At 34.5% G+C, this 27999-nt stretch overlaps 1 protein-coding gene and 1 pseudogene across 1 annotated transcript; both read right to left on the bottom strand.

Moving 5' to 3' along the window:
• Positions 1-1870: 1870 nt before the first annotated feature.
• Positions 1871-11208, bottom strand: LOC115952433 (coatomer subunit beta'-1-like). The gene is made up of 11 exons (XM_031069606.1): positions 11139-11208; positions 10775-10804; positions 10605-10666; positions 10393-10447; positions 10126-10162; positions 9658-9939; positions 3114-3157; positions 2887-3018; positions 2586-2734; positions 2267-2335; positions 1871-1949 (listed from the first exon to the last, which is right to left on the bottom strand). The coding sequence occupies exons 1-11, from the start codon at positions 11139-11141 to the stop codon at positions 1895-1897; spliced, it is 918 nt and encodes a 305-aa protein (XP_030925466.1). The 5' UTR covers positions 11142-11208; the 3' UTR covers positions 1871-1894.
• A 9090-nt stretch (positions 11209-20298) lies between these two features.
• Positions 20299-23391, bottom strand: LOC115951324 (annotated as a pseudogene).
• Between the last annotated feature and the right edge of the window lie 4608 nt (positions 23392-27999).

Genomic DNA, 27999 nt, shown 5'->3' on the forward strand with positions numbered 1-27999 from the left:
GAGAAATCTGAGCTTGCAACGGGAAGAAGAGAGGATTGAGCTTTGCAACGGGTATAAAAAAGAAAAGGAAAAGAAATTATTTAAATAATCTATATCGGTGTGAAAGCAATTTTTTTTTTAATTATTTTTTCTTTTAACCTTTTAGTACAGTGCACAGCCATCGAGAAGCTAGCAATTTAGCTTTTTAGGTAGCTTTTTGTGGTGGCAAATTGTTAAATTTATAACTCCTCCGATATAGATGATCAACACTTAAGTTGCTATTCAACGATAGATCCAGAAGAAAATTAGTAACAACTTGTCATCTTTATTTTTTTGTAAAACTGTTGTAAATGAATCAAATAGTCCTTATTTTTTAATTGAAAAAGTTTTGAAACATTGAACTAAGGAAATAAAGAGTTTTATAAAGAATCTCTATTCTTTAATTAGATAAATCTTGAAATATTAAACCAAAGAAGCAAAATGTCCCTATTTTTTTAATTTGTTATTATCTTTGATGTGACTTAAGAGTATTTTAATTTTCTTTTTAATGAATGTGCTACACGATAGAACCTCGTATTCTTCTACATAATGTCTATACTTATTTATTTATTTATCTTTATATTTATTGACCGATTGATTGATTTGGAGGCATTGGTTCTGTTGTCTCCAAACATCCATAAAAAAAAAAAAAAAAAAAAAAAAAAAAAAAAAAAAAAAATTGTACGTAATATACAATGTCCACCTTCACAACAAATATAAATTTTTGCTTAAAAGTCAAAGTAGAAACTAACAAATAATAATCAAAATGATTTTACCACCAAGTATGTTCCAGTGCAGACTGTCACAAATATTTTGCTCAAGGCCAGATACATTGTCAACCTCAATCTCTTTCCAAGTCCCTTTACATGTGAGTAGAAAGGCCATGCACTTCTCATAGCCAACGTTAAGATCAAGTGGGACAATAATGTTGAAGTTAAGGTATTCGCCAAAGAAGCACATTTTTTTTTAAATAAAAAAATTATATAATAACCGAAGATAGGAGATTTGAATCCTGAATATCATGAACGTACCAGGAGGTGTTAATCAACCAATAGCAATTAGTGTATGCAGTTTACCTCTTTTAATATTGGAGGTTTTGGATAGGCCGCAAAAAATGAAATAAAATAAAAACTTAGTTTTTCTGTAGTGATTCTACACTTATATTTTACTTTTTCTAAGAACAAGCTCGCTAATTGATTAAATGTTATACATTGATGCATCAATGTATAACATTTAATCAATTTCTGATTAAAAGTGTCATATGACACTTTTTGTCGCGTTTGTTTGCGTGTGTAGGTGGAAAATAAATGGAAAGATAATGCTTCTGAATTAAAGTGAAGAGCAAATTCATGTAATTTGAGCAGTTTTTCCTGGAAAATTTCTGATAATAGCATTGCTCCTAAGGTTCCTATCATGTTTCCACTAACAAGTCTTCCATCAGCTTATAATGTGATTATTTTTTTCAATTGCAGATTTTAGAACTTTAGAAGGACTTATTTATTAAGTAAAGGAAAATATTTATTTGAATGAATTTATTAATTTCACCATCTGTACTATTGACTATTCCTCTCTGAGGACATAGTTAGATACTTGCCAATGAAGTTTATTTTATTGGAGATTACATAGTGATGAATAATCATACTAGAACATACATGACACTAGAAGTCTAGAAGTGATCCTTTGTGGCTGTAATTTCAGAACATATAATCATGATAGAAATAATGCTAATTGTAATTCTTCCTTCTAGTCTTCCTTTTCATCTCGAAGGTACACAGACTTAGTCATACAGAACACCCCATAGAATACTTGTAGAAGCAGCAGTAAATGAATTTATTCCTCCCAACCCTTCCTCCTCAACTTGTAGATGCAGAAAACCTCAAGTACTGTTCATATTGACCATAATTGTTCCGTTGTCACAACCAAAAACAACCCTGTAGGGAGTGGGGATATCAGTAAGGAATAAAAGGAATATGGTATTATTGAATATTAGAAATGGCTTGCAAAAAACAGTTTTTCTTACACTTACATACAAAAGTCAACGCCAAAAAGAAAATTTAGAAATCCTTTGTTCCTTCTCATGTTTTGAGAAAATAAATAAATTTCCATATGCTATAGGCACAAAATTGATTGATAATACAATGACACATTCCCATGTTTACGTTGTCAAAATTAATAGTGATACAAACATCTCCTGCAATGCAGAGCGTGCGTGCACACAAAATAAAGGAAGAAAAATCAAGAATCTTACTGGTTTGATCCTTTCTTGTATCCAACTGCCCAAACTCTTCCGAGACCATAGTTTAATGTGTTGTCAAGCCTGCAAGTTAATGAGATTTATATCGAAACCTTGAAACCAAAACATAGCAGAATTAACCAAAGTCTTACTAAAGTTTTAAATAAAATTCAAAGAATGAGCCAAATATGCAACAACTACCATGGCTCTAGTATAGATAAAAGGCCAGTACATAAGTCTTATTTGGAAGCAATATAAGGAGCAAGAATTCGATGGACAAATCACTCAGTTACTGAACTTAGAATGTGGAAAATTTAAATCATACAAATGTTACCTATAGGTTGTTGCATGCCATATACGAATAGTCCCATCCTCAGAACCTGTAATAATTATGGGAAGCTCCGGATGAGCACATACTGAGGTAACATTGTGGCTGTGGCCCTCTAGTGTTTGCAGACAACTTTTGCTTTGAGAGTCCCACACCTGTTCATTTAGAATTTTTCAATGGATAGATTAAAATTATTTCCCACACAGGTACAAGCATATGAAATAAAACTTTCTGCAAAACTTAATATTAATAATAATAATAATAATAAAATTTTAATTAAAAAAAAAAAAAGCAATAGGATGCAAACCTTAGCAGAAAAATCATCAGAACCACTCAATAATTTTGGTTCATCGCCACCTGTGAAGTACTCAACACAGTTCACACCTTTCAAATGGCCATCTAACGTAAAATTTGGAGCAGGGGAGGAAATGTTCCATATCTGCAATATGAGCCATTACCATATCAGACTGTCACACAAGTAATGAAACCACAAAATGCAGTTAACAAGGTAGTGATCAATGAACCTTATAATACCTTTATGGTACCATCAAGTGATGCACTTGCAAAAGTAAGGCTATCTTTTGTGAAAGTTCAAAAACATGTAAAAACACCTTTGAACGTTTAGACCCCCAAATAACAACTTAATCAATTCAAGCAATATGTCAAACAACTAGTGTGCGGAAACTTAACATATGCTATCAAACGAAATTGATTAAATACTATCTAAGCCATAACAGATTAATATCCACAGCAGATAAATATAAAGGCAAAGATAGAGAGGAAGGAAGATGCAAACACAAAGACAACACGCGATGTGTTATCGAAAAGGAAACCGAAGCCCTCGGCGAAAAACCTCTCCGCCGCCCTCCAAGCGGTAATCAATCCACTAGAAAATATAGTTGGGATACAAGGACAGCAATAGACCCTCCAAGCCTAATCTACCCAGTGCACCTAAGCCCTCCAAGCTTCTTGCTCCAACGAGGTTGCGTCGAACCTTTTTCTTTTCTAGCTTTCCGGATTCCGCTACTAGATCGTAGCATCAACCAATGAAAATTGGTTCCTTCCTAACTGCTTCCCAGAAATCCAAACAACAGACTCACAATGATGATGATGGTGAGAACCTGGTTTGGTATAATGCCTCTCAAGGATTTGACAATGGAGAGGAAGAAAGTTGAGGAATTTGAAGAGATTCTAAGGTAGAGATTGTGGGTGAAACAATCTGGTTTTTCTTTAGGGTTTCTCTCTCAAAATTCTCTCTGGAAGCTCTCTTTCAATCGTGGGTAATAGGGGTATTTATACTGGAGTGGAGAGGAATGTGAAACGTCAGGTTTTTACAAAACAGGGGTGGCTCGCGGCTTGACCTCGCGGCTTGACTAAGTCGCGAGATCCAGTCACGAGATAACCGTATGGCCAGTTGTCCTGTTTTGTCCTGTAGTGCTCCAGCTAGCATGACTGTTCATCTTCCAGCATGCTTGGCACGTGTGCAGCTTCTGGCAGCTTGCAGCCGCGAGTCACCCGCGAGTCCCAGCCGCGACACTCTGTTTTCTTGCACACTCTTGAGCAAACTTCACTCTATGTCACTCACTACCCTTACATCAAACCCACCTAAATACAGGGTTACTAAATGCTGAATTACAAGCAAATTTGGCACGGAATAAAGCCAATAAGATGGTTGAATAAATTCAACCTTACAATCTCCCCCTTTGGCTATTCCGTGACAAAACCCTAAAACAGACTCTAGACTTAACATGTGAGTTGGGAACAGTTGAACAAAAACTCACTCACACCTAACTCTAGAAGCTGTGAAGCACTTGAATCATATGAACATAATACTCCTGAAACACAACAATACACCATGATCATTGTAAGCAGAAAATTATACAATGCATATGAAACAGGCAATAAGTGATCAAGCAAAGATGGAGTTATGAAACAAACCATGGCTTGATCAACCAAGTGAACACCACAAGGTAGTGATCACAGTGCTCATTCACACTTGGAATGAACACAAGAACATACAAGTTAACAAGCACAAGGCAAGACACTTGTATGCACAACACTCAACCAATGCATATCACACAAGGCATATGCATCTAGGAACAATCCTACAAGGGCACAAGAGTGACAGTACAAAAACCAAAATGCATACCATTTAGATTAAAGTACTGATTTCAACATAGCATAAAGGCTGCATTAAGCAAGGTACATACCATAAAGCCTACAAATATGCATAAAAACATAACCCTAAAAGTTTACATAAGCACATGGGTACAAACACATTATATTGAATAAAAATTTAAACAATATAAACCAAAAGAGCTTAAAATTTCTCCCCTTCAAAGTGATGAGAAGCTGTGATGCACTTGGAACATATATATACTTGTACCCTGAAACACTTGCACAAAACACATTAGACCCTCAAGGTAAAGCAAGTAATAAAAGACAAGTATAATATAACAAGTATAGAAATGACTACAATGATCACATAGCAAAGCAAATGATCATCTGAACATGCATTCAATGAAGCATAATAACATAGAGATATATGCATGTCCAAAGCACAAACATGATGCAATGAGAACACCAAAGCATAACACAAAGCACCATAAAGCCAACAAGAAAACAAACAGAACAAGGTTTTCTAGTTAACACAATGTCTTCTCCCCCTTGGTATATGCATCTCCCCTATGGAATATCTCTCCCCCTACAAATGTGCATGAGAAATAGAATTTCTCCCCCTAAGGATGTGCACAAGAGTCATATAGAAATGACAAAATACTCCGAAACATTCTCTAGAGTATACTCTCCCCCTTTTTGTCAGGAATAGACAAAGGGTCAAGAAGAAACGAGGGCAAGAGATGAAGGTATGAACAATGCTAATGATGCATGAGGGGTGCAAGATGAATGAGAAAATGAAGCTCAAACCCATGACAAAGTAAAATGCTACAAAGCATAAGACAGACATGACATGCTAGGATGAAGAAGCAAGGTATAGACCAATGCATGACAAGAGTAGCAAAGATGTGTGCAAGAGGTGACTAAGTGCAATGCATGACCAATGCATGAAAAATGCACATGTGGGGCAAAGTGTGCAAAATACACAACTAATGAACCAAACATGTTCCTAATGAGGAAACATGAGAAACCCCAAAGTTTGGTACTCATCGGAGTCCAAACAAGCGAGAAAATGTCTAAGAGGCATTTTATCAAACACCTAGCATGCACACTATGAACAATAATGTGAAACAATGCATGAACATCATGAAATCCACCCTAAATACATGTTCTTTCTGCCACAAGGGGCCAACATCCAATGCATATCAACAAAAGAAACCAATCCCATGAAGAAAATTGACAAAAAAAATAAGTTTTCCCAACCCCTATGATGAAAATCCCAACCAAGAGCACAAAACTCTCCAAAACATAATCTAAGGATCAAAATCAATGAAAAGAGTTTATAATTACCTTAGAGATGTTAATGGATTGAAAAAACATTCAAATTGGTTGGGTTTTGATGTAAAAATATTGAAAGAGGGGTTTTAGAGAGGATGGGAGAGGTTTAAAACAAGTTTCCCACGAAAAAGCTCTTTAAAAAGCTGATTCTGGGCGACTCGCGACTGGCGAGTCGCGAGACAAGTCGCGAGTGAGCCGCGAAACCTCTCTGTCTAAACTCGCGGCTTAGACTCGCGGCTTGCAAGCCGCCAAACCGAGTAGCCAAAACTGGCAGCTTGCTGGCAGCTCGCGCAAGTAGCCAAAATGAGTGGCCAAAAATTCTGATACTTGTTTTTCAAAACAGAACATGTTTAAACATTGAAAAACAAAGTAAGTACTAAACATAAACACAAAAAATGATAAAAATCACTTCCAAAAACATATAAAATGATCAAAAATCTTTTTGGATTAATCCATATAAGATTGAGCACACACACATCACATTTAGACAAGTACAATCTAACAAATGAATAAGACATTCATTGAACATTAGGCAAGTGTGTTATGTGTGTGTATCAAATGTGAAATAGTCCTTAGTCTAGAGTGAAGCTTCAATGATCAATTCAATCAAGTCATACACAACTAGTACTAAGTCAAGTGGTCTATCTCAATTATAGAAATGAACATATATGACCTCCCACACAAAGAAAATGATTACATAAGATTGAAGTTTTTCATTTGGCTTCTTACAATTCATATCATTTGATCATTTTGAATCAATACAACTCATTTTGAGCAATACATCTCATTTTTGAGATTGATGCCTGAAATTTTTGATATTTCAAATTGATGAACAAGCCTTTGGCTTTTTGGGCATCATACATTTTCATATAAGTCGCTTTCCCTTTTTCCTAGTCGAATACTAGTATGTGCGACGGCTTTTGCAGCTCATTATCTCTTTTCATTTTGAAATTTACATTTATTGAGCTCTTTAAACAATAAAAATAAAAGAGTGGGAAGAGATATAAGCACGAGTCTACGCATGTATCAAAACCAACATGACTATTGACAAATCATTCATGACAAGCTTGAAGATCGATTTACAACAATCACACAAAGATGTCAAGATTTTTCCCACAAAGATATAAGTGCAAAAATAACAAGCTAAGCTCGTAAATGCACAAAGCCATTTGTACAAAGGTACAAGGCCAAACTCACATGTGATATGTGCTCAAACATATACGATCAAACTTTTTGAATTTTTCACTTTTTATGTGGTTTTGGATTTTTTACTCACACAAAACTGAAATATAAAAGTAAGATCAAAAACAAAATAATGCATAAAAATAGATGCAAAATGCATGAAGTTATGACATTTAATGCATGAAGGGTCCTACAAAGATCGAAAGAATTAGATCAAGGACCAAAAGAGCAAAGGCTCAACCATAGGAACCCTTCCTCATCCAAACGGAACGATTGTTTGGAATGAGTGTCTCAAGGGAAGTGAGACGAGGGTTAGAAGAATGAGAACCGGAGATGCACATAGACAAGGAGATAAGAGCATTAACCACTTTCTTCAACAACTTACCATTTTCCATCCAATCTGGTTTAGCTTTCAAAGCACAACTTCCAAAAAACTCAAGTTTCTCTTTTCTTTTGATTCTCTTAAGAGCTTGAAACTTAGAGCAATGAGGTCTTAGATGACCAAAGGCACCACAATGGTGACAAACAATATGTTTAGGTCTACTAGGCCTTTTGGAAAGGGATCTAACAACAAAGGTTTGTTCTCTTTTTAACTTGGGGCATTGGGGTCTTATGTGACCAATCACACCACAATGGTAGCAAGTTGGAACAAACTTAGATCCATCTAAAGCCTTAGGTTGAGACCTAAACAAAGGCTTTGACTTAACAGCCTTTCTCTCCACCTTTTGATTTCTTTTATGTGGAGGAATGTACACCGATTTGTCCTTTAAGGTAGAACACACACTAGGCACAAAATCGGGTACCACAACATGATTGCAACAAATATTATCATCCATTTTATTAATGGGTTCAGCAATCAAACATTTGGCATGCATCTTAAGAGATTCATTTTCACATTTAAGATCATCAACAAGTTTGTTAGACAAAACAAGTTTAGCATCCAAGTCCATATTCAAACATTCAAACTCTTTCAGCTTTTCAAGAGAAATTTCAGCAAGTTTTTTATATTTTTCAACCAATTTGTTGGATTCATTGAGCTTAGCAATCAAATCATCATTTTCACAAAATAACTTGCTCAAATTCTTTTGAAACTTCTTAGCATTTTTCTTCAAGAGTTTGTCAACAACACCCATGGATTCAAATAACATGTCATCACACTTATGAGGATTAACACTCATAGAGGCATTTTCACAAACATGTGGCATGTTACATTCATCACCAACCAAATCATGCAAAGATGCATACAAAGCACAATCCATGGCAAATAAACACAAGGGGTCAAGGATCACACTTAGGTATTTAAACCACAACAAGTGTACCCGCTCTGATACCAATTGAAAGTTCAAAAATGTGTAAAAACACCTTTGAACGTTTAGACCCCCAAATAACAACTTAATCAATTCAAGCAATATGTCAAACAACTAGTGTGCGGAAACTTAACATATGCTATCAAACGAAATTGATTAAATACTATCTAAGCCATAACAGATTAATATCCACAGCAGATAAATATAAAGGCAAAGATAGAGAGGAAGGAAGATGCAAACACAAAGACAACACGCGATGTGTTATCGAAGAGGAAACCGAAGCCCTCGGCGAAAAACCTCTCCGCCGCCCTCCAAGTGGTAATCAATCCACTAGAAAATATAGTTGGGATACAAGGACAGTAATAGACCCTCCAAGCCTAATCTACCCAGTGCACCTAAGCCCTCCAAGCTTCTTGCTCCAACGAGGTTACGCCGAACCTTTTTCTTTTCTAGCTTCCCGGATTCCGCTACTAGACCGTAGCATCAACCAATGAAGATTGGTTCCTTCCTAACTGCTTCCCAGAAATCCAAACAACAGACTCACAATGATGATGATGGTGAGAACCTGGTTTGGTACAATGCCTCTCAAGGATTTGACAATGGAGAGGAAGAGAGTTGAGGAATTTGAAGAGATTCTAAGGGAGAGATTGTGGGTGAAACAATCTGGTTTTTCTTTAGGGTTTCTCTCTCAAAATTCTCTCTGGAAGCTCTCTTTCAATCGTGGGTAATAGGGGTATTTATACTGGAGTGGAGAGGAATGTGAAACGTCAGGTTTTTACAAAACAGGGGTGGCTCGCGGCTTGACCTCGCGGCTTGACTAAGTCGCGAGATCCAGTCGCGAGATAACCGTATGGCCAGTTGTCCTGTTTTGTCCTGTAGTGCTCCAGTTAGCATGACTGTTCATCTTCCAGCATGCTTGGCACGTGTGCAGCTTCTGGCGGCTTGCAGCCGCGAGTCACCCGCGAGTCCCAGCCGCGACACTCTGTTTTCTTGCACACTCTTGAGCAAACTTCACTCTATCTCACTCACTACCCTTACATCAAACCCACCTAAATACAGGGTTACTAAATGCTGAATTACAAGCAAATTTGGCATGGAATAAAGCCAATAAGATGGTTGAATAAATTCAACCTTACATTTTGGGTTAAATGCAACCTGCATCACATAATGTGAATGTCCCTCAAATCTTTGAGCACATATCCAATCCTTCTCCCAATCCCAAAGCTTTATAACCATGTCATCAGACGCTGTCAGCACATATGGAAGGGTCGGATGGACAGCCACACACCGAATGTAGTCTTTATGTGCCTCAAACTCTTTAATCTTTTCTAGTGTGTTATAATTGTAGACGCGAATAAATGTGTCGTCTGCTGCAGCAACTATCCAGTTTTTGTGTGCTATGAACTTTGCTGACCTGACTGCAAGCACATAAATGGATGTTTAGAGCTCAAAAAGACTACTTCTGAAGAACAGTAGAATGCAAGAAAGATATAGTTTGTGGCGAATATTTGCCATCTCAAATTCAGAAAGATATAGTTTGTGGCGAATACTGGCATCATCAATTGGAGATGGAAAATATTTGTAGTGTTAAATATGTCCTTTACCTGGTAATTCAGTGACCTTGGAAGACTTCTCCACAGTCTGGAATTGTATAGACAAGTTAGAACCAAATGCTTGGAGAGAAAAAAAAGATTACAAATTCAAGTTTCTAAGAACTTATAAATTCAATAAATTTCTGAATACCCACTAGAATTCCTCATATTTATTTAATACTTTTTTTTTTTTTTTTTGGGGGGGGGGGGGGGGGGGGGGAGTGGGGTGGTGGTGGTGAGGATCAATTTTCAAGGTCTCTTAACATAATATTGCCTTACCTGTGACTGATAGTTCCAAATACATATAGTTCCTGAATGCAAGCTTGCTAGAATCCTGCATCAGAAATCATTATGCAATATACATTAGTTGCATTATCCTTATAATGACTAGCTACCATATATTTTCATGTACATGAAAATGATATTATAAAGTTTTGAGATTTAGACCATATAATCATATTTTAATTTGCACTGAAAAGATATGTGACTACCATGGCTCAGCTGGATGTAGATCAACAGATTTTACTCGTTCTGAATTCTGAACATATTCTTTCTGATACAGAAATCAATCCACGGTTAGTTAAACAGTTTGAAATTACGAAATCAACAAGGAATTCATCTACTTGTAAACTTAAGTATGATAAGTAAATCATTACAATACCTCAATTTTCAGTGGAAGAGATTGATGTGCCTGTATACCATAATCACAAACTTGTCAGTCTAATACTAAAATAAGATTCTCAAATAAACTTAAAAAGTTAACAAATGTTAGAATTGTGCCCCATTTGTTATAGGCAGCTTTCCAAGAGATTTTTTATTTTGAAATAGTTACAATGTACTGCTAATCATGCTGCTCGAACTCTTCCTCTTTAGACCCTTAAACACTTTGTGCATTAAGAGATGCCAATTAAGTTACAAGACTCTTAACTCCAAGAGATTCATATATATCCCAAAGGAAGGATATGATAGAAAATATTTAGACCATATAATAAAATTTTGATTTGCACTGGAAAAAAGTTACTCACCATTATTTTTCAAGTTGATACCAGGGGAAGGCAATGATAGAAAATATTTGCTTGTAAAATACTGGATAGAATTTGAGTAAGAATATGGAGAAGCATATCTCTATGTTTATAATTGACATGTTCATGCATTGTTCAAGTCTCAGTTTACCAAATTTCCATGTCCTATATTTATCTTATGTTGTCATCCTATGTGTTCCAAACCGTTGATTATTCTTACATTGTTAGAATGGACGGCAGAGATTTGAGTTTCACAATAGTCTTCCCTATGTTGTCATTCAATGCACTCTACCCGTTGATTATTCTAACGCGTCAGGATGAACGGCAGAGATTGATTTTGGACACCTTTCGTTCTTTGACCATTCTAGAATTGAAGAAAAACTTGATTTCACTTTCGGAGCTTGATTCTCGTGGCTACAAATACACCGGGCAAGGTGGAGTTATTAAAGTCTCCAAAGGTATTTTGGTTGTCATGAAAGGTATTCGGATTGAAAACTTGTATAAATTGCTTGGAAGCACGGTTGTTGATGGTGCTTACATATACTACAAATTAAGTCAGACAAACGTGTAAAATACTATCACTAAAATTCAATATAATCTGCTGTCGATGATTTCGAGTCTGTAGCAGGATTTTGTTTTTATTAACCAAGTTCCACCATTTTTTTTAATAGGAAGTTCCACGAAATTAATTGTAAAGAATTTTTTAATATTGTGAGTGTAATTTCTCATATTGTCATTATAAACTTGGAGGAAGCAATGCTGGATGTCAATTTTTAAATTTGTTTAGCCAAAAAAATACATTAGTAGTCCCTAAAATTTGCATACTGTGCATATTTGGTCTCCCACGTTTTAAGTAAGTTCTATTAATTTCTGAAGTTAAAAAAAAATGGACAAAGTTTAGCTATAAAATTGGTTGTAGCCTTAGGCTACAAACTCACTCAATAAAATAAATATTACAGCATATTTTGAATATCTAATCGTTGAATTACATGTTCTTTACGCTTTTAATACACATGTCAATTTTTGTGTCAATTGGATATTATTTACTATATAATCTATAATCTTATATTTCATGTATAATTTTAAATTACAAAAACTTGCAATTTAAAAATTTATTGATAACATAGTTATTGATCCTTAATTTTCTTGAAATTTTGCAAACATGGAGGATATAAGAAGAAGATATAATCCAATGGTGGATTTGTCAAAATTCACCTCTAATAAAAAGATATTGAGTGAGTTTGTAGCCTAAAGCTACAATCAATTTTGTAGCCTAAAGCTACAATCAATTTTGTAGCTAAACTTTGTCCAAAAAAAATTACCCCAAACTTCGATTACAAATCTTTTGTACCACTTTTTGTGTTCCACTTTATATTCCATCAATTACAACTTGCCATGTATTTTTTTAATTTTCCATATAAAATAACCAAAGTTTAAAATGGAAAAAAATAAATAAACACATGACAAGTTGTAATTGGGGGAACATAAAGTTTTTTTTTTTTTTTTTTTGAGAAACAAAAAAAGGGGATTCGCATGTGGCAGTCATTGTCGCACGCCCCACGGTACATTTGGATAAGCCCATGAGTACCACCAACTCAAACTGGAGCTCGGAGACCCCGAACTCACACACACCCTAGGCTCTATTGGTTTTTGGGACTTATCAAAAATTGCAATTACAGTCCCCATAGAAACTCGAACCTGGGATGTGGTGAAACCTCAGCAGTCACCTACCAGTTGTACTACACCTATTAGTGGTGGTGGAATATAAAGTTAAGGGCAAAACTTAGGTACAATACCTTAGGTGCAGTACCTTAGGTTCCTCCCTTAAATTTAAGCCATGTGAATAAAATCTACAACTCAGCAAACAAGCGTTAAAACATATTGCTCCGTCACTTTCGTTATTATTATTATTATTATTATTATTATTTATTTTATTTTATTTTATTTTATTTTTGACTGGCTTACTAAGAAGAACCATCAGTTTCATATTTCAGATCTGCCCCACCAAACTTCTTCAGCTAAGTCTCCTCCTTCAGAGACATGATCAGGTTTTTAATATTTCTTTGGCTTTTTAAGATTCAGATCTGCCCCACCAACTGAAGATTAATATTTCTTTGGCTTTTTATTCAAACCCTCTCCTCTTTATTACTTATCCAGCTGTGGCAATCCACACTTCCTCTCTCAAAAAAAGTTTCTTCTCATTATTGATCAACTAATCATAGGAAATAAGGGCAAGGCCATTAACCAAAAATTTAGGCCATGGATCGATAAAGTGAACCTAGATCAATGGAAACACGATGAGAGAGAGTGACTGAGAGTTGTTCCTTTCAAATGACCACCACGAACCCCTCTGCAACCGCCATGCCCCGCCGTCTTCTTCATTCTCTTTGACTAGTTCTCTATAAAAGCATTGGGTTTCATGTGAGTGAAAAGTGAAACCACTCTGCCTCCACACATGGTGGTTGGAATCAATGCGAGGCATGGTTGTGAAGGGGTCTTGCCAGAAATTTGTTGAGTTTTAGCCAAAAATTTTGTTTGAAATCTGTTTGTTTCTTGGGAAAATAAGGGTGAAAGTGTTTGAAGTTATCTAGTTTTCATGCATGTGAGGGAAAAGATGAGAAAAAATAGGGGAAAAGAAAAAAAGACTGGCATTTCCTTGTAACGCCGTTTGCTGAGCTGTATATTTTATACACATGGCTTAAATTTAAGAGGGAACCTAAGGTATTGCACTTAAGGTAATATACCTAAATTTTGCCCTAAAGTTAAACACAGAAAGTGATATAGATGATTTGTATTCCCAAACTTCAAACTTTATGATAACATATCAATATTATATGTCCATTTTTTAAGTTGAATACTACGGAACATATTTGATAAAGATTTTACAACACAATTCAAAGAGGGAAATATCTTTCAAAAGAAGAAAAAACAAAGACACAATAGATAGTTTTGGATAATTCTCATCATTTGTTTATTCGACAAGGGATAGAGGATCTAATCTATGGTGTACAAACGCTGATGACGAACACAATTAGACTTTTTGCAGATCTTTGAGCTAGAATCAACACAATCTTCAACATTTTCTGCATATGAAATAACAATATATGTTAGACTAATATTACCAAGATAAACTTAAAAAGATAAGGAATGTTTCTATGATCTTGGAATGCTATCCCAAAGATTTGAAATTTAATTTGGGACACATAATTAGCAAAAACTCAGAGAGCATTAGTATAATTCTTTAGTAGGTTCGATTTTAATTATTTAATATGTATAAATTCAAATTCAATTAAAACATTTAAATTTGGATGAACTGTCATTTTTGTGCATAATTTACTTTTTTGATCATTTTACCCTTAAGTATTCAAGTTTATTGCTAAAATGTTCCTACTGTAAATGAGGACAAAATGGGCTTCTGCCCTTTTTGGCCAAATTAATTAGCCTTTTGCCCTTCTTCCCAAACTAAATAGGGAAATGTCCCTCTTTTGAAAATCGAGTTTCTTAAAATGAGTTAAAAAAAAAAAATTCTGGAGCCCTATAGTGACGTTTTTAAGGACCTATAGTGACATTTTAGAACTTGATATTGCCTATAACTCGATTTCATGGATATCAAGTTATAAAACGCCACTATAGGTCTTTATAAACGTCACTATAGGTCCTTGAAAACGTCACTATAGGGCTTAAATCGATTTTGAAAAACTCGATTTTCAAAAGAGGGGTATTTCCCTATTTAGTTTGGGAAGAAGGGCAAAAGGCTAATTAATTTGTTCAAAAAGGACAGAAGCCCATTTTGTCCCTATAAATGACCAAAAAAGACGAAGTAAATTTTAGGGACAAAAATACCAATTTACCCAAATTTAAATGGTCACTTGATTTTTAACCTAAATATAAATAAATTGGATGAATTGACATAAGAGGGAGAAATGAACGGGAAATTATAGCATTTTGAAAGCTAAATGTGTTATATGAATGTGTAGGTTTTTTTATTTATTTTATTTTTTATTTTTTATAATATAGAAAAGATAAGATATGTGTAGCAATTTGAGGATTACATACCATAGCTCAAGTTTGTGCACCATGAAGATGCATAGCTGAGTCATGTGAAACCTTTGAGAGCGACAACTCACATTTTCTCAAACAATTGCGGCAACACAAACTGACCTAAGTTTTATGACCAAAGCACATTGGAGCTCACATTTCACTTGGCATTGGAAGGATTGGGTTTGCACTACCATCACTAAAAGCAAAATCATCACCTTAATCAGTAGCCCAACCCTTCTAAATCCAGTTCCTTCCATGGCTAAATCTCTCTCCCTTCCGAAATTTGATGGCATATGGACTTTGAAGAAAGCTTAGGCCTTGATCTCGATAGCACTAGATGTTTTAAGTATATATAGAGCCTTCATATGTATATATATATATATATATATATATATGTAACCAAAGCTAAAAGGAAATCCAATTAGAACCTAAATTGGATTTCCTTTAAAATCTAATTTAGTGTCATTTGTCAAGTGAGTTAATTCAGTACAAAATACGAAGAGTCTACTATAAGAAACTCAATCATATATCTAATTATATATAATTAGAAGAAGAGATAGATTGAAAGATTATGCTTTACAATGCCATTTGTTTGTCTAACTAAAAATAATTCAAATTTATCAACTTTTTACATAATACTATGAACAATCATTATTTATTTAGTAGAAACTTATATGGATAGTGTGTTTAGTGTTTACTATTTTTTTTTTTTTTTTAAAATTGTACACGTGCATATGAACTATTCTAAACTAGTCTCATCATATATCTATATTTAAAGTCAAAACCAAGACAAAATCCAATTAAATTCTAAATTGGATAGCTAATTTTCCACTATGTGTCCATCTAATTTTTTTTTAATTTTTGCGCCAAAGGCCTTGTAGCTGAATTAGCACCTCCTCATGTACAACGTGCTTGGGGGTCTAGGAGGGAAATGATTTGAGTTTCGAGATTAGCAGCATATTGTAATTATCTCTCAATTTTTTTTTTTTAATTTTTGCGCCAAAAATGAATGATGCATTAATACCTAACACAAAAGTCAAGAAGACAACAATAATGACACTCGAATCTCTTAACACAAGAGGATTGCGAAAGCGGTTCTCCAAATAGTCCTAACCAATAATAAAAGGCCACCTCTTTAAAACAATGTGGACTTTAGCTTCCTAAATTGGCAAAGCAAAAACCAAACTATTGTTAAACCCAAACCACATGCTATTTGAACTTTGAACACCCAAATTCATTTTATTTTTTACCACTCAATATCTCTTCTATCTTTTAAACCCAAAATTTTTCAGAAACCCAGTAGCTCCTCTCTACCTTCTCACAATGCAAATCATTCTAAGTGGCATCTTCTAATTTTGATCGTCTTCAACTGAAGTTTCAAGAACACAAATCATCTCATTACTTTTGCTTTGTCGGGCTGGTTGAGGTGCACCACCAGTGCAACTAAGCATGACTTATTAAGGTATGCTACAAAGGCTTATTTCACTCTATTTCTATGTATTCTTTTCTTGCTGTATTTTATCTTTATCTAGTTATGTTCTTGTTATGTTTTTTCTCTATCTAGTTTATATGTAAGTGCCCTCTAACTATTTGATAAAATTCCTAAATGAAAAAGTAGTACCAATGAGGATAGAGACCAAATACATAGTTTATCCTACATTTTATCATTCTATTTAATAAAAAAAAAAAAATTTAAACAATTTTTTTTTTTTTGACATTTTGTTGTAGGACCATGCACTTATTATCTACCCATACTTCCTTGCATTTCTGGTAATGAATTATGTAAGACTAGGGTGAGTCGGTCAACATGTGTACTCAAAAGTATGTATATACTTCCAGATGCAAATTAGTATAGCTACTAGTATCACTCACAACATGTGCTAAAAATAATAATACTAGTTGAAAGTATATTTTCAAAACATGTTTTCAAAAATAAGCAAATAAATTAAGAGCTCTATCAAATTTACCATGAGTGTACTACTGTGTATATTTCCACTAGCTTGGCATGAAATCCAAGCCAATATCTCCACCCTATGCTCTTACTCTTTGTAGCTCATTTCATCTTATATATATATATATATATATATATATATATATATGTTAATTGTGGTAGACAATGTTCTAGGTTAAGGTTTGAAATCATAAACCTTTACTCTATAGAATTTTTCTCTCTCATCAACACATTATCTCACTTGCTCTTAGGAGAACCTCCAACCAACCCATTGGTTAAGTTTGGTCTCAAGTGAAGTATGTAGATCTTTCATTCTTGGAACAAGTCCCTTCCCCAATCTACACCATGCAAACCACACTCCTTCCTCAATAGATTAGTCACCAGATTGACAAAATCAATTGCAACTTCCTATGGGGGGATATTGCTCAACATAGAGGCTGTCACATGGTTAAATGGGAGACTGTCACTTTACCCAAAGAGGTTGGTGGGCTGGGAATCCCATCCACCCGTCATAGAAACCGTGTGATTCTCTTGAACTAGGCTTGGCGCCTCTATACCAATCTTACTACGTGTTGGGCCTAGGTGCTAAAAGCTAAATACTTTCCACATGCAACCCTATGCTCTTATTCTTTGCAACTCATTTCATCTTATATATATGTTAATTAGGGAAAACATTGAAAGCTCGAAAATGTGTTAAAAACACAAGAGCTGTTTAGACCCCTAAATTAAAGTTACAGCTCAATAGATTTTACACTAACTTAATTCTAAGTGCGGAATAGTGTAAATGCGAGAGGATAAACAAACAAGCTACTCTAACACATATTCGTATAGGCACAGCGGTAAAATGGAATGTAAAAGAGTAGGAAAGAAGAATGCAAACACAGATAACACGCCGATGTGTTATCAAAGAGGAAACCGAAGAACTCGGCGAAAAACCTCTCTGCTACCCTCCAAGTAGTAATCGATCCACTAGACAATCAGTTGGAATACATGGGTTCGCAAAAGACCCTCCAAGCCTAATCTACCCGCTGTACCTAAGCCCTTCAAGCTCCTACTCCAACAAGACTTCTCGAAACAGTGTCTTGTCTAGCTCTCCGGATCCCGCAACAAGCTCCATGTTGCATCTGCCATCCTTGGCTTCTTTCAATGTTTCCCAGCAACTCCAAAAACACTCACTACACTCTGAAAAGGTATGGATTGTGTTTGGATACAAATCTCCTCTCAATGTATGATAATGGGAGAGGGAAGGAGAAGAGGCTACAATGAATTCTCATTAAGGATGAGTAGCTCTCTCTCTAAAAGATGGGTGTGTGTTGTAGAAAACCTATATAGGGTTTTTCTCTCTGAATGACCTCCTTTACATTTGTGGGTAATAAGGGTATATATAGTATGGGTGAAGGGTATGAAAGTCTCACTTAAAAATCTTCCAGGTAGAATGTTTCGCGACTATCTTGCGGAAAGGCCTTACTCGCGAGACACTCACGAAAATGACAGCCTAGCATGACTCTTCAGCTTCCAGTCATGTGCTCCTCACGTGCTCTTTCGCGGCTTAGCTTCTCATGAGCTTCTTGCGAAATCCACTGATTCTTCATTTAAGCTTGAGTCCTCACCAACTTAATACTAAACCCAATACAATAAAATCCCACAAAATACAAGGAACAAAATTAGAGCAATTACAACACTTTTTGTCATGTAATAAAGCCAACATAAAACAAAGTTGTAAATCACAACTTTACAAACATTGTTCTAGGTTAAGGTTTGAAATCATAAACCTTAACTCTAAAGAATTTTTCTCTCTCATCAATACATTATCTCACTTGCTCTTAGGAGAACCTCCAACCAACCCATTGGTTAAGTTTGGTCTCAAGTGAAGAATGTAGATCTTTCATTCTTGGAACAAGTCTCTTCCCCATGATTAACTATCCTTTAAAACCCATTCTCCAGTTAGGAACTTGACAATGATTTCCTCTCTCCACATTTATTCTTTAACTGTGAAACATTTTAAAATTTGATATATTAATTATCTCAATTCTAATTAGTAGTACCTATAATTGACTAGGCACATGTTGTTATTTTTGCTGCTAGAAGGCATGTTAAGGAGAGACACAATGAGGACGTAACTATTTGATCCATTAATTTCAACGGCAACATTTTTGGTTTGCAGGTAACAATTGATTGTCATAGTCAAAAGCAAGCAGATAGAAGGATGAGAATTGGCATATTACTAGTATTATTTGAAATTCAAGTAGACCTACAGGTTTTTTTTTTTTTTTTTTTTTTTTGATCATGATGATATAAATCTATAGCTAATTAGGTGTGAGTGAATGATGATCTCCATATTATACCAAAATATTTTTGAATTTCAATTTTGAGATCTATTGTTAAAATGTGGACAATTTACTATTACCATTTACAACTTGGAAATTATTCATATCCATATGCAGTTATAGTTGGAAACTTCTATGTTTGTAAAGGTAATATTTTAGGATTGGGAATTATATAGACCGAATATAACAGTCTTTTAAGATATTTTAGCTAAAACAAATAAGGTTTAGCTTATGTCGAATGCTCCACTGCAGTCTGCAGAATCTTAACCATTTTTTATTCTCCAAAGAAGCACTTAAGTGCAGGAGGTTAGGACTCCCTTCAAATTTACCCATTTTATCAAACTTAGAGGCCTTGATTTCTTCGAAGCAACCAATAACATTTAGTGTATGCAGCATTAATCAATTCTTCCATTTTATTTATCAAGAACAGGCTCGCTGATTAATTAATTGTTATACATTGACAACGTTTCTTTTTCTTGGTATTTGCCTGTGTAGGTGGAAAATAGTGCATCTGAGTTTAAATGAAGAGCGAATTCATGTAATTTGAGCAAGTTGTTCCAGAAAAAATTCTGATAATAGCAATGTTCATAAGGTGCCTACCATTTTTCCACTAAGAAGTCTTCCATCAGCTTTTAATGTGATTCTTTTTTTTTTACTTGCAGATGTTAGCTAGAGGACTACTTTAAGTAGATGAAAGTATATATGTTACTGAATAATTTTCACAATCTGTACTATTCCACTCTAAACAAAGATAGATCCATGCCATTGAAGTTTATTCTAGTGACATTACATAGCTATAATCAAGCCAGAACATAAAACCATAATAGTATAGGTAGTAAAACAACACTAGTGATTATTCAAATTCTTCCTTTTCTAGTCTTCCTCTTTGACTCGAAGATAGAATTATTCATACAAGCCACCCCATATACTATTTGTAGCAGCAATAGTAGATGAATCAATTCCTCCAACTCTTCCTCCTCAACTTGTAGGTTCAGAAAACCTCAAGTACTTTTCATATTGACCATAATAGTTCCATTGTCACAACCAAATACAATCCTGTAGGGAGTAGGAATATCGGTAAGGAATAAAAGGAATGTAGTAGTATTTAATTTTAAAACTGGCATGCAGAAAACAGTTTTTCTTACACTTGCATACAAAAACCAATGCCTTTAAGAAAATATAGAAATCCTTTGTTCCTTCTTATTCTTCTAGAAAATAAATAAATTTCAATATGCTATAGGCACAAACTTGATAATACAATTACTCATTCACATGTTTACATTATCTAATAGTGATCTAAACATCTCCTGCAACTCTGAACACACACACACAAAATAAATGAAGAAAAATCAAGAATCTTACTGGTTTGATCCATCCTTGTATCCAATTGCTCAAACTCTTCCAAGATCATAGTTTAATGTGTTCTCAAGCCTGCAAATTAAACAGATTTATATAGAAGCTTTGAAACCAAAACGTAGAAGAATTAACCAAAGTCTTACTAAAGTTTCAAATAAAATTCAAAGAAATTTATAGGTACATGTGCAACAACTACCAGCGCTCTAGTCCAGATAAAAGGCAAGTGCATAACATAAGTCTTCTTCGAAAGCAATATAAGGAAGAGAATTTGATGGAAAAATCTGTCAGTCTACTGAACATAGAATGTGGAAATTTTGAATCATACAGATCTTACCTATATGTTGTTGCATGCCATATGTGAATAGTCCCGTCCTCGGAACCAGTAATAATTATGGGAAGCTCGGGATGAACACATACTGAGGTAACATTGTGTGTGTGGTCCTCTAGTGTTTGCAAACAACTTTTGCTTTGAGAGTCCCACACCTGTTCATAGAGAATTTTTCAATGAATGGTTTCAAATCTTTACCCACACTGACACAGGCATATGAAATTAAACTGTCTGCATAACTCAAAATGAAGAGCAATAGGTTGCAAACCTTAGCAGAAAAATCATCAGAACCACTTAAGATTTTTGGTTCATCGCCGCATGTGAAGTACTCAAAGCAGTTCACACCTTTCAAATGGCCATCCAATGTAAAATTTGGAGCAGGGGAGGAAATATCCCATATCTTGAGGATTAACCATTACCAAATCATGAGATGTCACACAAGTATTGAAACCTTGAAATGCAGTTAACAAGGTAGTGACCAATGAACCTTATAATACCTTTATGGTACCATCAAGTGATGCACTTGCAAAATTAAGGTTATCCTTTGGGTTAAATGCAACTTGCATCACATAATGTGAATGTCCCTCAAAGATTTGAGTACATATCCAATCTTTCTCCCAATCCCAAAGCTTTATAACCATGTCATCGGACGCTGTCAGTACATATGGAAGGGTAGGATGGACAGCCACACACCGAATGTAGTCTTTATGTGCCTCAAACTCTTTAACCTTTTCTAGTGTGTTATAATTGTAGACACGAATAAATGTGTTGTCTGCTGCAGCAACTATCCAGTTTTCGCGTGCAATGAATTTTGCTGACCTGACTGCAAGCACATAAAGGGATGTGTAGAACATAAATAAGTCCACTTCTGAAGAAAATTGAAATGCAAGACAGATATGGTTTGTGACATTATCAATTGGGGAAGGCAAGTATATGTCATTTACCTGGTAACTTGGTGTCCTTGAAAGATTTCTCCACAGTCTGGAATTGTATAACCAAGTTAGAACCAAATGCTTGGAGAAAAATCAATTACAAATGCATAAAATTTCCAAGAACTTATAACTAAATTTCTGAATACCCACTTGCATTCTCATATTTTTGTAATATTCATAAATTTTTTAGTTAGTCTAGATTAATCGACATATTGTACTATTCGATAAAGATAGAAGGTGTAGGTCTTTAACATAATATTGCTTTACCTGTGATTGGTAGTTCCAGATACATATAGTTCCAGAATACAAACTTGCTAGAATCCTACATCAGAAAGTAGTATGCAACATACATTAGTTGTATCATCCTTATAATGAATACTATATATTTTCAAGTACAGAAAAATGAACTATTTAAATTATGAGGTGTACACCATTTAATTAAATTTTAATTTCCACTGAAAAGATATGTAATTACCATGGCTCAGTTGGATGCAGATCCACAGATTTTACTCGTTCTGAATTTTGAACATATTCTTTCTGATGTGGAAATATTCAATCGGCAAGTTAGTTAAACAGTTTGAAGAAATTAATATAATAAAGAATTTACCTGGTTGTAAAAGTCAATAATGAGTTAAGTAAAGCATTACAATACCTCAATTTTGAGCGAGAGAGATTGTTGTGCTTGTGCCTGTATACCACAAGGACAAACTTGTCAGTTCAGCACTAAAATTTGATTCTCAATTACACTTAAAAAGTTAACAAAAATTAAAACTATGTTCTTTCCATATGCCATAGGCATCTTGCCTAGAGATTCAAATATGCCTATTGGTCACCCACTAATGTGAAATTAAAGGACATTCTAATTAATTATATTTAAAGAATCTTCAACGAACTAAATATGGTAGTAGTTTCAAAATTAGCTTTGTACCTTTTCAAAATTGGAAATGCATATTTCACAAAGTAATTGATTTTTTCTTTTCAAGAATGGAATATTGTATGAGTTTAAAAATGAGGTTTATTGAAAGACAGCTCATAAGTGGGTTCCGATTTATTTAGTTGATAACGTCCCTTGTCTCTCAAAAAAGAAATTTGGGATTCAAACTCCACTAATATAAAAAACTAATTGGTATTTTGACCTTATAATAAATAATAATCATCATGAAATAAAAAATAATAAAAATTTTAATTTTAATTTAAAAAAAAAAAAAAAAAAAAAAAACCACAAATAACACAATGTTCAACAAAAAAAGAAGTAACTCACCATTTTTCAAGTTAAGACGAAGGCAATGGTAGAAAATATTTGCTTGTAAAATATTGGCTGGATCGAATTTGTGTGTAAATATGGAGCAGTGTATTCCTATATATATATTAGGGGAAGCTTTCCAGCTAAGCTGCTAAGGAACTGCATGTTCAGTTCATGCATAGTTCAAAGTCTTTCCCATGCTGTCATCCATATTCTATGACTTTTCTTATATTGTCATCCTACGATTCCAAACCGTTGATTATACTTACATGTTAGAATGGATGGAAGAGATTGAGTTTCACAAGAGTCTTCCACATTCTGTCATCCAATGCATCCCTACCCGTCAATTATTCTTACGCGTTAGGATGACGGCAAAGATTGATTTTGTACACACTTTACACTTTGACCGTACTTGCCTTATCATGTGTTTTACTTTGACCTTACGGTACAAAAGGGTTGGGAATACCGAATACTTGGGATTATTATTTATACTTGGATTTTATTATGTGTGCCATTGGGGCACATATTAATTTCCATTTTTGAAAAAGAAATTTCGAAAATTAAAAAAGTAATGATAACTTTTTCAATTTTCAAGAAAATATTTTCAAAAATAGAAAGTCTAAGGACATACATTAACGGGACCCTTTATACTTATTCCACTGATCAAGTTAGACAAACTTGTAAGATACTAATACAACTTGAATAATACACATGTTAAGAAGAAATTAATTGTAATTTTTTTTTTTTCTTTCGAGAAACAATGGTATTTGAACTTTTTGAGTATATGATTATTCTCTTGAGCGTGTGTAGTTAGCTTCTATCCCACACACATGCACTAATGACCCTAAAATACTAGCAATAAATTTCGAACTTAGAATGTCATAGATATCATAAAAGCTTAGAAACCACTAAACCAACTACTAGTGTCTTAAATAAATTTTTTATACTCTGTGCTTGTATTTTCTCATCTTGTCTTGTTATTATAACTTTATAAGCTTGGAGGAAGCAATTTTGGATGTCCGTCTTAAATTTATTTTATTAAAAAGTATTCCTCTTTCTTTACTCAAAAAAAAAAAAAAGTACTCGTCATTTGTTTGACGTATTATTTCAATGCCGGCCAAAATTTTGATAGAATATTTGTGTGATATGCGCATTAATTAGAGATTATATGTACATTAAAGAAAAATTGTATTAATAATATCATAATTGAACAATAAATATTTATTAAAAACCTACTATATGTAAGTTGCAATTTTTAGAAAAATAAAGCTAAATTACAAATTGAACATAATGTACAACTTTCTTTAAAATTCAATATAGTCATCTAATTTTCACTTTCGTTCAATTCAATCTCCTAACTTTCAACTTTGTTCAATTCAATCCTCCCATTAATTTTCATCAAAATTGAGCTATTAAGGACCCTCTAGTTAAAATGACGTAATTTTATATGTACAAAAGTTATGTGGCTAAAAATACATGTGAATAATCTTTTGAGTTGTCACTTGTCACATAGTAGGGTTTAGAGGAACTTTCCTTTATACTGGTTTGTTGGAAAACTTTATTCCTTTATTTTTAGAATGAAACTCAAGGAATAGGAGATCAATCACTCTTTTACCATAACTGATGCATGGAACCCAATTTATACTAAAACACTAAACGTTTCTTGATTTTTAGTCATTAGTTTTATGGTAAGGTTGAGATAACAATCATTCTTTGGCGAGAATTCTGAAATTGACAATTATTGTCTTTCCTTAAATGGTTGGGTTGACTTGATGGTTACAAGTGTGACCACTTGCTTGTTAGTTAGGGACAAGTATAATATGGGACTCCCCCCTCCCTCCCTCATCAGTTAAAAGTGGAAGATGAGCGGTCTGAACGCAAATTCTCTTATATTAAAGAATTGCTAATCGATGTCATTAAGTTACAAGACTCTTTAGTGAGCTACATATAAGACTTAAGATACCTTGTTAACTGATGAGTCTAACCTATTTTTTACAATTTGTTAGGCCTAAGTTTTGCTATTAGGTTTGGGCCTTGCTAGATATTGGGTTTTCAGGGCCGATAGAGTAATGGATAGAGTTGGGTTTGCCCATTCGTGACCTTTTGCAATTATGGGCTTGTGTACTCATTAATGGGCTTTCATACTCATTAGTGGGCTCTTGCACCTATTCATGAGTTTCTTTGTCTGCTCATGGTCTTCTGCCTATTCAGGGCCTATTGGTCTTCTGCTATGCTTTGGTGTTCTTTTATAGTGGACATGGTTTGGGACCTCTAGGTGAAGACGTCCTTGGTCTGTTGGGTAAAACCATGTCCTCTGACAGGAACCTCAAAGAGTTCATTGGGTAGAGGTTTAGCTAAATTTGGCCATTATAACTCAAAAAAGTATTTGGCTTTAACTACAAATGGAAGATGCCTTTCTGGAAAGTCAAAAGAGTAGGTGGGATATTCAATGCAATGGGTGATAGCTTTGATTAATACCGACAACTGAGAGGAAGTTATGGGGGGATGCCATGCACACAAAAGAACTGAGTTTTCCATTGGTTCATGCATTTCAGGCAAATACATTATCCAAGGGAAAACTTTAGGTTCCTCTTTTCACCAGAAATCACTCTCCTACCGACCAAACCATTTCTCCCTTACTACCAATTCGAGATCCCATGGGCTTAAACCATGGGTTACAAAGATGATACCTTGTTTGGTGGATATTTAATGACTTTTGTTGGGAATTTGAACATACACCTTGGCTTTTCATGTGTCAGCCAAGGTCCTCTTCTCAAGGCTTTAAAAGGACACATCAAGGTCCTAGGGCCTTGATGTTAACTCTTCTTGGTTTGACATTTTCCCAGAAATTGTATAGATTCCTCCTAGCAATGGGTAAGCTTGGAATGCCTCTGACCATACTCCCTTTTGTTGCATGTCCTCTGCCTGACCGAGATCCCCTATTTCCTTCATTAAGTACTGAACCTAAGGACATCACTTGTCCCTTTCACTTCTCTCTACCTCTTGATTTCGACAAGACATCTAATGAATCTTTGATTCTTTTCCTTCTTTCAAGGATACATTTGAGTGATTTTTTCTATCTTCTAGGCCACCTACGTCCTTCTTAGAATCTTCTAGGCTGTCTATGTCCTTAGGATCTTCTAGGCTGTCTATCTCTGTTCCCCACTCTTCACACCGCACCCTTATTGATGACATCCCTCACTTGTAAAATACTCCTCCAAGCAAAAGAACAACGTGGATGAACCAGCGCTTCCAAGATGCTACTATTAGGGAAATATTTTGTGCTAAAGACCTTATAAAGTAAAGAATCTTTATGATGTAATAACCGCCAAACTTGTTTTGCAAGAAGAGCACTGTTAAAATTCTGAATATCTTTAAAACCCATTCCACCCACTGACTTAGACAAACAAAGAGCACTCCACTTCACCAAATGGATTTTTTTTTTGGTCTCCCCTTGCCTCCACCAAAACTTTTGGATCATTGCTTCAATATCTTTACGTAGACTAACAGGTAATTTGAACACACTCATTGAATAGGTAGGTATAGATTGGACTACTGCTTTTATCATAACTTCCTTTCCAACCTGAGATAGAAGCTTCTCTTTCCACTCTTGCATTTTTGCTCAAATCCGCTCCTTTATTTGTGTAAAGCATGATTTTTTCCCTCTACCAACAAAAGAAGGCAGCCACAAATACTTCTCGTAATGCTAAATGGTAGGGACACGCAAAGACAGCTTTATTCCCTTACTTTATTTAAAAATCTAATAGCTTTCTTTTATTAAAGTTTAAATTAAAAAAAGTAGATTTGAAAATTTGTACAATTTTATGTAAAAGACAATGCATTAAATGATGTTTCCTTACAAAATTTGATTTTCTATATGGACCAAACAAATTGAGACTAGCCCATTTCCTTACATAAAATCCTTTAACGTGTAGGGTTTTATGTTTTACTCCAAATATAAAAAGAAAAACCCTAGCTATATTTCAGAAGTTTTTGCTGTGTTATGTGTTGAATCTCTTGTGAGATCTAGAAGTGTTTACCTTCATACACACTTAGGGTTATCAAGATCAAGATTCATTTCAAGAACTTGGTGATCGCTTCAGTTGCTACATAAAGAACTTAAAGAAGATCTGAAACCTTTGAGTGGAGTCTTAAAGTCACAAGTGGGAGTACTTGTGATTACAGTGAATCAAGGAAAGAAGTAGTCTGTGGACTTAGAGCTGTCACGTGGTCTTGGTAGTAAGTTTTCTACTCGAGGTAGCAATAGGATGTTAGTGGTCTAAGTCTTATTGTACAAACTCCAATTTTTTCATAGTAGATCTGTTTTACTTGGAGGATAGCTAGGTTAAATTCTCCTTAGGTTTTTTTTACCGGTTTGGTTTTCCTAGGTTATCATATCGTATGTTCTTTATATTTCTGCATTATTTACATGATATGATTTGAATGTGTTTACCTTGATCTAAATAATTTATCTAAGTTATCACTTGGCTAAATAACTAGGTTAAACAACTTGTGTTTTAAGGGGTCTAAAAATGTACAATAGCAATTGCAAACAAAGCAGATATATTATCACAAATTCACAAGGTTCAAGAAAAAAGTAGAGAACATCTAATGACAACAAAGTCTTAGAAACGAAGAAAGCCAACAATTTTGTCTTATGCCTAAAACATACGGGCCTAGAAGAAA

Source organism: Quercus lobata, chromosome 7, assembly GCF_001633185.2.
Source record: "Quercus lobata isolate SW786 chromosome 7, ValleyOak3.0 Primary Assembly, whole genome shotgun sequence".
Classification (NCBI taxonomy): Eukaryota; Viridiplantae; Streptophyta; class Magnoliopsida; order Fagales; family Fagaceae; genus Quercus; species Quercus lobata.